We start from the raw sequence: 13596 nt of genomic DNA, 5'->3' as shown, positions 1-13596 counted from the left end.
GGTTACTAATTAAAGTGAAGGATTTGGCCTCACAATCACAATTCACAGCAACCCACAACTCACCCAAAATGCAAATCCTCAAGCCTTAAACAGAAATCCAATCACAACAACAAACATTTAGCCACTAACCGAAGTTACACATGGCCACTAGAGTAAAAAAAAAACCCAATAACAGACTTCAACCAAATTCGAAATCCACACTAAAAATGAACACATAAGGCTATAGCGAAAGAGAGAAACCCCAAAGAATTACAACCCACGTGAAACGGATTCAACCACTACTATCTACAATTAACCTTTAATTGAAGCCCAATCGTGGTCTCGGCAAAATGCTTTACAAGCCAAATTGGCACAAACAAGGAAAGTAAAACTTACATTCTTCCCATGTCTCTCCATCAGCATTACACCCCTTTTTGCAAAAGACTCGCCCTAAAGAACCCATGTTGGACCCAATCAGTAAGTTCAGATTTTAAAAGAGCAATAATCTTGTCGAAACAATTTCAAGAACAAAGAGTTCAAAGTGAATACTGCTTGAAAAGCAGCCCTTAACCTGATTGAAGGTTTAATAGACAAGTTTTGAAGAATCTTGCGTGAACCAAAACCTCTGATGCACAGCCCCATCTTAAAACAATTTGACTAAATTGTTCAGATTCATACATGAAGTATACTTGCTATAACCTAAGCAAGGTAACTCACATGCCCAAGTGACCAAACAAAGTAGATTTTATGGTAAAATGACATTCATAAGATGATGTTGCATCACTATTGCTAACATCGATTACTAATCAGGCTTATTCAGTAAAATATAAAAACTACTTATCGATTCTATAAGTGTAATGAAAACCCAATGGATTGGAAACGATTAATACAAGCAAAGCACTTCAAAATTTCCTCAAATAAGCATTGGTAGAGAAAAATAACAATTTAACAACATTAAACATCCCAGTCTAGCAACATCCCAAGTAACAACTTGGTGATAAAGTAATACAGCGAAAATAGCGAAACAGACTTCAACCAAATTCGAAATCCACACTAAAAATCAGCAAACATGAACACATAAGGCTATAGCGAAAGAGAGAAACCCCAAAGAATTACAACCCACGTGAAACGGATTCAACCACTACTATCTACAATTAACCTTTAATGGAAGCCCAATCGTGGTCTCGGCAGCACCCGCGAACCACCGGATATGGCGGGACCAGCAGTTCTTGGATTTGGGGGGAAGCCGGAACTGGAATACGGTCGGAGATGGAAGAGGGCCGCCACTGGAAGACGGCCGGTGGGTGGGCTTTGGCCGAAGATGGAGAACGACGGTGATGGCCTGGCAGTACCTAGTGGCTGGAGATAGAGATGGAGATGGAAGTCGACGGTGGGGGACCTCGTCGGAATCGGAAGAATGACGGAGAACGACGGTGGCTGGCTCGTGCGAAACTGGTCGCCGAAACCGGAAGAACGACCGAGCTCGGAACGGTGGCGGGCTCATGCGAAACTGGTCGCTGGAACCGGCAGAACGACGGTGCTGGGCTCCGAACGGTGGTCGACGGTGGGAAGATTTTGGGTAGATGGAGAGAGGGAGGGAAAATTTGGGGGGAAGCTCGGGGAAGAAAAGTGCGAAAATGAGAAAGACGAGGTGTTGTTGCAGGTTTTGTTTTCAAATTTGAAATTTTTTTTTTTTTATTTTTATTTTTTTATAAAAATAATAAAAAAAAGTATAAAACTGGCATGGCCCTTTCCACGTAGGAAAGGGCCGGGCAGGGGCCGGTAAGATGGCCCCTGCCTATCATTACTCTAGACAGTTTGATTACAGGAAGACGATGCTAATATTGGAATAATTTGCAAAGAAAAGGAAAGTTTGAAAAGAATGAAGAAAAGCATAAAAACATTGAAGAAAAGCATCAAAAGAAAAGTAGCGTGTGACTAGGGAAGAGAAGACAAGGCGTTGTCAGATCACGTGGGGTGCACATCCTAAGGCTCATGTGTCACTGTGTTAGTGGCAGCCGGATTGATTAAGAAGACAGTAGATTGTTCAAGAATGAACTGGCATCCACTGATATGTGTGGGGCGTTTTATGCGTAATTATCTGTGTTTTGATATTTTGTTAGAATGTTAACGTGTGTTTTGTATCAAAATAGTTGGGTCTAGACTCTTGTATTAGTTAGAGTTTATGAGGGCTGAAGGGTAAAAATGATGATAAAGATAGTAAAGGACTATAGTGGATGCCAGCTGCAATTGTTTTGGTTTAATAAACATAATGTTGAGAGGTATTACACTAAGATAGTTAATTAATTATTGTATGCTAGCTAGTAGCTTCTGTCTTTGTTCCGAAAGTCACAAATAGTTATTAGCTTATTTTATATACTTATTGTGATAGTAAAGTACGAATCCTAATTAGTTATTATATATTTATATGTTGATTTTTTATATGTTATAGTAAAATACTAGGTAATGGCACGATATATAGTTTGATACTCATCGACGGTAAAGGAAAAGGCATGGGCAGAGATAGTTTACCATTTGTAATTTATAACATATATGGACTAATATGGTATATTAATGAATAAATGTTTGATATAATAAATTAGTGTAACGCCCCACCTTTTACAAAAATGCGTAAGTGGTTATATCTAATAAATTACGTGACATTACTACATCAGAGACAATAAATCTTACAGCGAAAAATATGTATATATATCTATTTTATTATTTTTTTGAAAGAGGGACAATTCCCTTATGACACGTTAGAGCATTTAACTAAAAAACTACAAACTAGAAAAATATAAACGAGGTGTTTTCTACATAATAAATACACACAAAGTATTAACATATGTGCCACATGCAGCACTGATATAACCAAACTAGTGTTTTAATGTAATACAAACCATAGTGTAAAATATTAAATTTCGAGGAAACACATAAATACAAGTCTTGACATTTATATAAAGATAGACTACGCAGGGTAGTCTATTATGCAAAAGATGCGGTAGGTAACCTCATCCACACATATCAAGATTAGCATAAGGATCCTAATAGTCTTGGTACTCCTCATCCTCTGTTCCTGCACAATCATCTATAAGTTTATGGAAATTACCATAATCCCATATACACATAAGTCAACTATTTTCAGTAATATAATGGTTACTGATTTATTTAAAGATACATAATGCAATGATATGATGATAGTCTTATGCAAATCTTAATTATCTTCTTTTCACTCACTCGTACTAGGGCCATTGAATCCCTATTCGTCTTAGCGGGTATTTACTGGAGCCTTGTGCCCCTTCAACTATAAAACTTATTTGTTTTCGAGGCCTTGTGCTCACCAACTTTATTATTAATATATCTTTTTGGAGCCTTGTGCCCCCATTGTGAGCCTTGTGCTCCCATTGTGAGCCTTGTGCCTGCCAGTTTGTTATTAATCAAATTAGCCACAACAGTAATTAAAATATGCAAAGTTCCATTCACACGCATACAATTAAATAAATCTGTAAACATGATATCATAGAAATGAACATCATTTAGTAAGTATTTTATACTTACAGCTTTTTGCTTCAAAAAGAGTTTCCACATAAAGGATGACTGCACAGTTATATACATGCGATAATAAATTAGTACAAAATGCTAAGAAGGATAGTTTATTATTTTTGCTGCTTATTGGCTTCCAAATAATTTATTATAACCCTAATATTATTTTAAACATTATATTGGGGTATAAAATAGATAGGCAACATTACCACCTAGCTATTCTTAATACGAATATTACCACGATATTATTTTAAATACTTTTTATTTCAAGTGGGCATTATAACAGTCATATATATTATATATTATACGAAGTAAAGTAAGCATTATTACGGCATCTATTTAATTAATATCTACAATATCTTTAAATTAAAACAGACATTATAACGGCATTGATGTTAAAAGCATATATATATATTGTACAAAATAAACATAGTGACCTCATTAATGTAAATAATGAGTTTTACATTTTAAAAATAGATGGACGGCACAACAACATAAATATAAGCAATTCTTATTGTAATTTTATAAAATTTGGACAGCACAACGATGCCTTTAAAATGTTTCAGTTGTCAAATAAATATGTTTTCTTTCAAAAATATATATTATAGGTACATAAAATCTTAAGTTAGGTTTGTTGAGGCTCGCCAAAAGCTCCAAAGTGTAGTTTACACTTGCTGACTAACACAGCCGGCCGAGGAAGAGTGAGTGTTCCTGTGACCGAACAAAAGAGAGATTCTTAAACATTTTCTAAAAGGAAACCATCTAGATAAAAAGGGAAAGGAAAAACTTACTGAAAGAGTGGATTTTTCCACTTCTTTGGTTACAGCCAGGAGACCCGAGAGAGAGAGAGAGAGCTTCGTATGTTTTCTTTTTAAAATGAGGTGCTACCGAGAGTCCCGGAGAATTTTCCCACTTCTATTTTAAGTGTTGGCCGGCGTACACCCACACCAAAAGAAATAAGAGTCATTTTTTTTTTTTTATTTATTTATTTATTTTTTTTATTTTTTTTAAATGGGGAGTGTTGGCTGTGAGACGCAGAGAGGGTTCTATGGCTTTTATTTATGAGTTTTGTTTCTTATTTTCAAGTACCAACCGAGAGACACGAGGAGAGGAAAAAACAGAGTAGAGAAACACAGTTTTTCTGTTCTATTTCCTGCTGCTGACCAGAACTACACAGGCAGAACAAAAGAGTTTGATTCTTCTCTATTCTGTTTGGGTTCTAGTCGACTGAGAGAGGGAGTGCTTTGAGAGACTTTTTCCTGGTTTCTAAGAAGGAGAAGGAGTTGCAGGAAATGGGTTTGAGAGAGAGGAAGGGACGCATAGAGTACTGTTGGTTCCGGTTTACACATGAGTGCGATGAACACTCTTTTATAGAACTACCGAACGGCTGGATCCTTCCCAGGTATTTTGTAATAAAAGGCTGAGGCATTAACAGGTGTCTCGATCATGAGCTGTTTCGGATGTCCACGCAAGTCTTTGATTTGATAAATATCTTTATCCTTAACTAACTAATATTTAGGTTCTAACTTAGAAAACTAATCCACGGAACTCTATTTCTGTAGTTCAACGTTGACCGATCGTCAAATGTAGATGATTGATCACCAAGTGGATTGATCTCTAACCAGTGGATCGATTACTGTTGTGGATGGATCATCAATTTGTGGATCGATCACTATCGATTTGAGCGATTATGGCTCTTACGTATTGTTAGATTATATCACTTATTTTTATTAGATCATACTTAGTCATACAATGATAGAAAATAAGTATTGTTGATATGATTATTACATTATATAATAAAGATACATTATGTCATATCACTTAAGATTTAATATCACATAAAATTGTTAGATTATACGATCATGATAAGTGCCAAATGTTGCATATTCAGGCCTCTTAACTCGCATAGTTAATTCTTTAGCGTTGTTATTTATTTAATTTTGTTTTGTTCTCATGTTTCAAGGCTTTATATGATAGATGCAAGAATTCCATGGATATTGGGCTTAAAAGAACACTTTGGAAGCATGTTGAAGGCCCTGGGATCGAGCGCACAGTAGATGGGCTTGAGCGCATCTGCTCTCGAGCGCACATACGCTTGAGCGCACGCGGGTTGACAAATGCTGCAGCAATCATTTTTCACCTTCGATTGAGAGTTTTGAAAATGAATGAGTTGTCCTTCTCCTACTTGGACTAGTTCCGATTTTCCTAAGGTTCCTAAGCCTTCTAGGCCTCTTCTAGTCCCTTTAAATAGGCATCTAAACATTGAAGAAAGACACACTGCTACCTAGAGCAAATTCATAGAGATACTTCTAGAAGGTTTGAAGAGTTGAAGAGAAGTAATCATGGCAGAAGGCCATTGCAGCAGCGTCATGAGCAGTTGAAACCCTTCGTAGGGTATTGATGTAGCCTTAACACAATGGTTTAATTGTATCTTAATTTAGAGTTTTTTAGTTTATGCATGTTGGTTGTATAATTATGAGAATTGCTACAATTTGATATTGTTCTTCATATTTTAAATTCAATTGTTCTTAAATTCAAAATCAATATTGGTGAAATTCTTCTTTTATCTTAGAAAGCTTTTTACCTTTATTGAACTCAAATCATTCATATTTTTTGTGATTATGAGCGTGATGATTATACAACGGGTTTAATTGACATATGATTAAGAGGATTAGATAGGCTATGCCTAGAAAAGACAAATTGTACTACACCCTAGTTTAGTGTAATTTAGGTAGACGATCTGTGCCAACCGAAGATGGGTTATACTATTCCATTGATTGTATGTATCATGTTAAAGAATTAAATAATCCATACCTAGGGAAAACGGGTCGTACCACATCTTAGTGGTTAGGTATACAGTCCATGTCAACAAAAAATGGATTATACTTATTCTTTAATATGGTAATTTCTTGTTTATTTATAGCATGCATATAATGAATTTCTCTAATTAAATATGATTAACCATTGATGTGCAGCTAGCGGTGAAGTCAATACTCTACTCTCTCTCTCTCTCTCTCTCTCTCTCTCTCTCTCTCATATTTCAATTACATTTTGAGTTTATTTTATGCACTTTAATCAATCACAAAATCAGCACAATCTTTTATTAAGTTCTTTTCAATCTCCATAAACTTGATAACAACACCCTTGCAGTCATTGAGGTTCGACACTATCTCTATAGCCTTATCCTACAAAAATTTGTTCTATTGCGAGTGATTTAATTTACTATTAATATATTTTTGCATTAAAAATACAAGATCATATAATTATATGATCGTATGATCATTTGATATAGATTTTAGTGATAATACATATGATTATATCATCTTATGAAATGAATTATAATGATAATACTTAAATATTTTTTATTATAAGAAATGCATTGTTGATTTTAATGCTAATAACTTAATTTAGGATTATACCAATCACATTGTCATTGTAAATGATATGATTATATGAATCATATGATAAAGTATCATAATTTTCATTAAATCATCTAATTAACGAAAAAAATTGTTGATTCAACAATCATTAGGTACTTAATGGTTAGATTGTATCAGATATAACTATATTATTATCTTTTATCATTAAATTATATATTATATAAATACATATAGATATAATTATAGATTGTATAACACTTAATCATTGTCACCTAATAATTAATATATATTGGCTATTGTTAATTTGTTACTTAATAAGTAATATACTATATAATTTATTTTTATTTATTAATAGAGATGTATATTAATAAATATATACGAGTCCTGCTAATAAGCGATCCAAGCCTTATACGAATTTGTTCATGAACTTTAAACGAGCGAGCCGAGTTTTAAATGGGTACATATCGTTTAATAATAGAGTATAGGTTCGTGTCCACGAATGACTATTTTAATAAGCGAGTCGCGTTTAAGCCAATCTTTATCGAGTAGAGCCCGAGTGAACTCACGAGTAGCTTTGTTCATTTACAACCCTAATTCCAATAAAAAGAACTTGATATACAACCTATGAGATGGTGAGACAGTAGCTGCAAAAGGATAAAAACATAGAGCTTTTTTATTTATTTATTTTTGTTTTGAGTTTTGGGATAGTCTCTTGTTGGAGGCACTGCACAAGAGAAAATAGTCAATCTTTTTGCCCGCGCAGTGAGAGATAAAAGGAGAAAACACATGTGCCATTTGTCCTTGCAAAAGAGAAATTTTTACTTTTATTTTCTCATTTGAAGAATAATCTCTTTTATGTGACAATGAGGTTATGAGCAGTTTTCTCTTCATTATTTTGTATTTCATTTGTAATAGTAATTTTTTTTGTAATCACTTCGGCCTGTACGTAGACTTACCTTTACATTGAGACACCATTTATCTTTTGCACCACACAATTTTAACTTTAATTCTTTATATTTTTTAGCCGACACACGCGGGGAGGCCAGGCTGTTTGTTTTTTCATTGATATGAAGGAAGCACACACATATATATATACAATATATTTGAGCAATTTGAAAAGGAAGTGGCGATCCCTTTGATTTGGAGATACTGATTGGCCCTCGAAGTAGGTTCCTGCAATATATATATATATATATATATACAGACGGCGATTACTTTATTGAATTTATGTACGTACTATAGAGTGTCATAGGTTAGGTTTGAATCTTACCCTTCTCTCTGCTTATAAAGGCGTACAACAATTAATCCACGCACTTCAGCCGGCCACCAGCTAAATCTCACAAACAATTCATAGAAATTAACCATGGTTGCCTCTGTCTTGGAGCTTCGCACATTAGAAGAACTGCCTGACCTTGAGAAGAATCATGACCCATCTGAAAGGGCTCGGTGGGTGCTCAGTGCTCCCGATCCGCCACCTCTATGGCAAGACCTCATTTCTTCCATGTGGAAAACTGCGTTGCCTCATGAAAACAAGCTCTCGGCTCCCAAGAATCAGCCCAAACATAAACTCGTCGTCTCAGTCCTGCAAGAGGCATTTCCTATCCTTAGATGGTGTCAAAACTACAACGTAACAAAATTCAAGGCTGATGTTATTGCCGGTTTAACTCTTGCGAGCCTCTGTATTCCCCAGGTAAGCACAATTTTGCATGACGGGATGGTCACTAATTAATAAACCAAAATATGAAATTGATCTTTCCATTTTTTATTTATTTTTTCTAATTAATCTTTCCATTTAACTCATGCAGAGTATTGGATATGCAACTTTAGCAAAGCTCGAACCTCAATATGGCCTCTGTAAGATAACTAGTTTAACTTTTGTTATCATTTTAATTATATGATTTTTATTTTTATTTTTTTTGGAATACTCCACTTACAACCCATAATCTTTCATCACTTTTACAATCATACTCATAAGCTTTAGAAAGTGTCAATTTAGTGAATTTATCTTTCTATTTTTTCTTTTTTCAATTTCACAATTCCGTTCGAATTTTCTATTAAATCATAACGGAAGGGCCGGTGTCAAAATTCATATAATACCCATAATTTTTTAAGGGAGAAAATAAAAATAAAAAATTGTAAGGATTTTGGCATTGATTAGGATTTAACGGAATTTACAAAAAACCTCTACTTGAATCTAGGAAATTTTTTATATATTTTTTTTAAAAGAAAAAATTGAGGTTTTTTAAAAATTTTAATAGGATTTAACAGAAAATTCTAATGAAAAAAGGAAATTGAGAAAAAATTAAAAAATATATACATTTAGTTGACACTTTTTAAAGTTTAAGCATTTGATTATAAAAGTTCTGAAAAATCATGCATGGGTGGTAAATGAAATTTTCTCTAATTTTTTTATTTTTTTTTTGGATGCATGAAACTATGTAAGTGATTCTCTGCATGTGTTTTACGTACTCAGATACAAGCGTTGTCCCGCCTCTTATTTATGCTGTAATGGGAACTTCAAAGGAGATCGTGATTGGACCCGTAGCCGTGGATTCGCTGCTTCTATCCTCAATGATCCAGAAATTGATCATGGATTCTAGGGCTGATTTAAGTGATTACAAGAAGCTTGTTTTTACTGCAACTTTCTTTGCAGGCATATTTCAGGCTGCCTTTGGAATCTTCAGGTGGGTATTTCTTCTTCTTCTTCTTTTTATTTATTTATTTATTTTTTGATATTGACATTCTCTCCTAACAACTGAACAATATATCATTTTTTACCAATTTTTTCACCCCATTTTACAGGTTGGGATTTCTTGTCGATTTTTTCTCCCATGCTGCTAGTATTGGGTTCATGGCAGGTTCGGCCATAATTATTGGTCTTCAACAGCTGAAAGGACTACTTGGGATCACCCACTTCACCCATAAAACTGATATTATATCTGTCATGAAATCCGTTTGTAGGGGACTTGCTCATCACCAGGTTGATTATATCCTAGAGCTAGATTTTTTATTTTTTATTTTTACTGACCAGAGTCAGTTCACTTATCCTTTGTGTTTTCTTTGTTTACAGTGGCACGTCAATAATCTTATCCTTGGGTGTTCATGCCTGACATTTATCTTAATTACAAGATTTCTGGTAATTAAGCACTATTGCCAAAAACTAGATGGTTCATTATCTATCCAAATTGATTGTTTGTTAATTATAGAATTAATTGCTTAATTCCATCAGGGTACAAGGAACAAGCGGCTCTTCTGGTTGCCAGTGGTTGCGCCTCTCCTAGCTTTTATTTTCTCGACTCTTATTACTTATCTGACAAAAGCCAATGATCACGGTGTTGATATAGTTAGACAAGTCAAAAGTGGCGTGAATCCAAGCTCGGTGCATCTTTTACAATTTGACGGCCCTTATGTTGGTGAAGTCGCCAAGATTGGGTTGATTGTTGCTGTTGTTGGCCTCACGGTTGGTGTTTTTAAATAATATTATTCAAGATCATTTACAGATGTACAAAGCGAATGTTTCGAATTAACTCAATTAATTATATAATTGTGTCCTTCTGTAAACATTAGGAAGCAACAACAATAGGAAGGTCTTTTGCATCCCTAAAAGGATACCACCTTGATGCAAACAAAGAAATGGTATCTTTGGGCTTCATGAACGTCATAGGATCTTTGACTTCTTGCTATGTTGCAACAGGTAAGCTCTTCTTTCTGTTAATCTTTTTCCAATTATCTTTAAATGTTTAAAATACAAGCACATTGGACTTCCATGTTAAAGAATTTCCAAAATTAATATGTGTATATATATATATATATATATATATATATATATATATATATATATATATATATATATATCTATTTTATGGTTTGTGAATGTTTTAAATGGAAGGTTTTAAAGAGCTTTGAAATAAGAAAGAGTCCCATATGAAAAAAGAGAAAAAAAGAAAAAAGAAAAAAAGAGAAAGTCAAATTGGCCTTTATAAGGCACAACTCACACCAAGCGATTGCTTTAAAGCAAGCAATACTTGGATACGTACGGTGTATGCACTTGTGTATATATATACTCTAGTACGGTGCGCGGACATTTTAACAAACTGCTGATCTAACACTATAAAGAGTCCATTGTAGACCAGTTTTTTATGACATTTGCCTCTCTACCATGCTACAATAGAAATTCTTTGGTTGCGTTTTGCACTATAGAGGATTTTTGGGCTCCAATATTGTATCTGGAGGAATATTTGCTGTAACATAGTGTATACCAAGTCATAAAAATTGGTGGGGGCAAATAATTTGTTAAGGAAAACGATTTTGTAACACACTTTAGGGGCATTTCATTTTCTATTTTCTCTTTCTATTCTTACATTCCCTACCTCCATCAACAAAGAAAGGGTATCCTTTTCCTTAATTAATTGAATTGATCTTTGGTGTTTTACTAATGCTCAAACTTTGTACACAGGTTCGTTCTCACGGACAGCAGTAAATTTCAATGCTGGTGGTGAAACCCTAGTGTCAAATATGGTGATGGCCATTACCGTTCTCATATCATTGCAATTGTTCACAAGACTCTTGTTTTATACTCCAATGGCAGCCATTGCATCAATAATTCTTTCTGCTCTTCCACGACTCATCAAACTCACTGAAGCTAATAATATTTGGAAGGTTGATAAGTTAGACTTCCTCGCTTGCATTGGAGCCTTCTTTGGCGTATTGTTCTTACGTGTGGAGATTGGTCTTCTAATAGCGGTATAATATTTACTTTGCTATTAACTTTGCATATGCATAAATGAGTATCTAGTCATGAAAGTCTGAGTTGAAATTATGCATCATGACCAATAATTAATGGGAAATATGTTAAAATATTAAGATAAATAGTTAAATTAATTGTTTTCTATCAGTTTAAGACTTAATTCAAGGTCCTGAATTTAAATTTTGACTCTAAATTTTGGGTCATGAACTGGTGATATGGAACACAATAAAAAGAAGATATTGGGTCGTTCAACTCCTTAACCTAAGAATATACTATATAACCTTAAAATTATGTTTACATAGTCAACCGTTTACCTTATGCTTTTTATCAATATATATATATAAATGGGACGTAAAGCCCACCAAGTTCACCAGTGCGACGTCTCAACCCATTGGGCGCAGCATGTAGAAAGAAATCTAGCATGATAAATGGGGTTTGATTCGATCCCTCCAGCGGTTCATTGAACCTTGGAACTTTTCTTCTAATCAAATACGAAAAAGATTAATTAGGACGAAGAAAACATATATAAATGAATAAGGCACGTTGTTGAAAGACTAATATGTGGTAATTAATTAATTAGATGAATTTGAGTAAATTGCAGGTGACAATATCGTTAGCAAAAATCATTCTTGTCTCCATTCAACCAGGGGTGGAGACCCTTGGAAGGCTTCCAGGAACTCACACGTTTTGTGACGTTTTTCAATATCCTATGGCTACTAAGATTCCAGGAGTCCTACTAATCCGTGTCAAATCTGCCTGGCTTTGTTTCGCAAATGCCAATTTTGTTAGAGAAAGGTATGTATAATTATTCTCTCCGTTCTTTTACAGGTATAATTACAGAAAGAAAGATGTACATATGTTTGCAAAAATAACCTTCTAATTACGTTTTGTTTAAGGATTATGAGATGGGTGGCTGAAGAAGAGGAGGATGCCGAAGGAAAGATCGAAAGGACTATCAAACATGTAATTCTTGACATGTCGAGTAAGTTTGTTTGAGTGATCAGAAGGAAGAAAATTAATTAATTATGGTTTTCCCATTCATTTTGTGTGACAACTTTTATGGTTTGTCACTCATTCCAAATTGCAACAATTAATGGATCATGATGCTACATGCATGGCTTCTAATCTATAGCAGTTTTTTTCTTCTTCTTTTCTTTTTCAATTTTTTCTAGGTTTAATGAATGTCGACACATCGGGGATTGCTTCTCTAGAGGACCTTCATCAGAATCTGGTCTCACATGGAGCGGAGGTAAGGGCGATTAAATTGTTTCTTGGCGTTATAAAAACGCAATTTCACATTTTTTTTGCTTAATTTAATTGCTTTTAATCGTACGTGTCTTCTCTCTGTTATCTCTCTCTTCACAGCTAGCCATTGCCAACCCTAGATGGCAAGTGATTCACAAACTAAGATTAGCCAACTTTGTCAGCAAAATTGGAGAAAGGGTCTTCTTGACTGTTGGAGAAGCTGTGGATGCGTCTTTTAGTACTGAAACAGCTGCTACCCTTTAACTGTCACTAGCTTTTATTTGAGTTTGAGTTTTGTTTTGATGAATTATTTCTTCATCCATAAAAGAATGTGTAACTGTTTCTCGCTCTAATTGAGGAGCTAGGAAATTAAAAACCAAAAGTACAAAGGTGGAATATTATTATTATTATTATTTTTTATTTCATTTAATTTACTTGTCCCTTGTGAGATCCAAGTAATAGATGTAAGCAGAAAGATCTCATTCAATTGAAGCTAATTAAAAGTTGCTTTAAGAATTTTGACTTTGGTTAATTATAAGTTTCTCTCAAAGCTTAAGTTCCTTGGCTAAAAGTGGTGATTTTTGGCCAAAAATTTAAGCTCCTATTTAATCTTAATTAGAATTCGCTGATATGGGAATAAATTAATAAGCCAATGCCCAGAGCCTAGGGCCCAATTGACCTAAAGGCATACTCAATCGAAAG

At 34.3% G+C, this 13596-nt stretch overlaps 1 protein-coding gene across 1 annotated transcript; it reads left to right on the top strand.

The window, feature by feature from the left end:
* The first annotated feature begins 8170 nt into the window (after positions 1 to 8170).
* On the top strand, positions 8171 to 13324 carry LOC133857372 (low affinity sulfate transporter 3-like). Its single transcript, XM_062292623.1, has 12 exons — positions 8171 to 8592; positions 8708 to 8756; positions 9376 to 9586; positions 9705 to 9882; positions 9973 to 10038; positions 10132 to 10362; positions 10470 to 10596; positions 11359 to 11645; positions 12251 to 12444; positions 12546 to 12631; positions 12822 to 12898; positions 13015 to 13324. The coding sequence occupies exons 1-12, from the start codon at positions 8266 to 8268 to the stop codon at positions 13156 to 13158; spliced, it is 1977 nt and encodes a 658-aa protein (XP_062148607.1). The 5' UTR covers positions 8171 to 8265; the 3' UTR covers positions 13159 to 13324.
* The last annotated feature ends 272 nt before the right edge of the window (positions 13325 to 13596 follow it).

This window comes from Alnus glutinosa, chromosome 14 (assembly GCF_958979055.1).
Source record: "Alnus glutinosa chromosome 14, dhAlnGlut1.1, whole genome shotgun sequence".
In the NCBI taxonomy this organism is placed as follows: Eukaryota; Viridiplantae; Streptophyta; class Magnoliopsida; order Fagales; family Betulaceae; genus Alnus; species Alnus glutinosa.
This window is presented reverse-complemented; position numbering and strand designations above follow the sequence as displayed.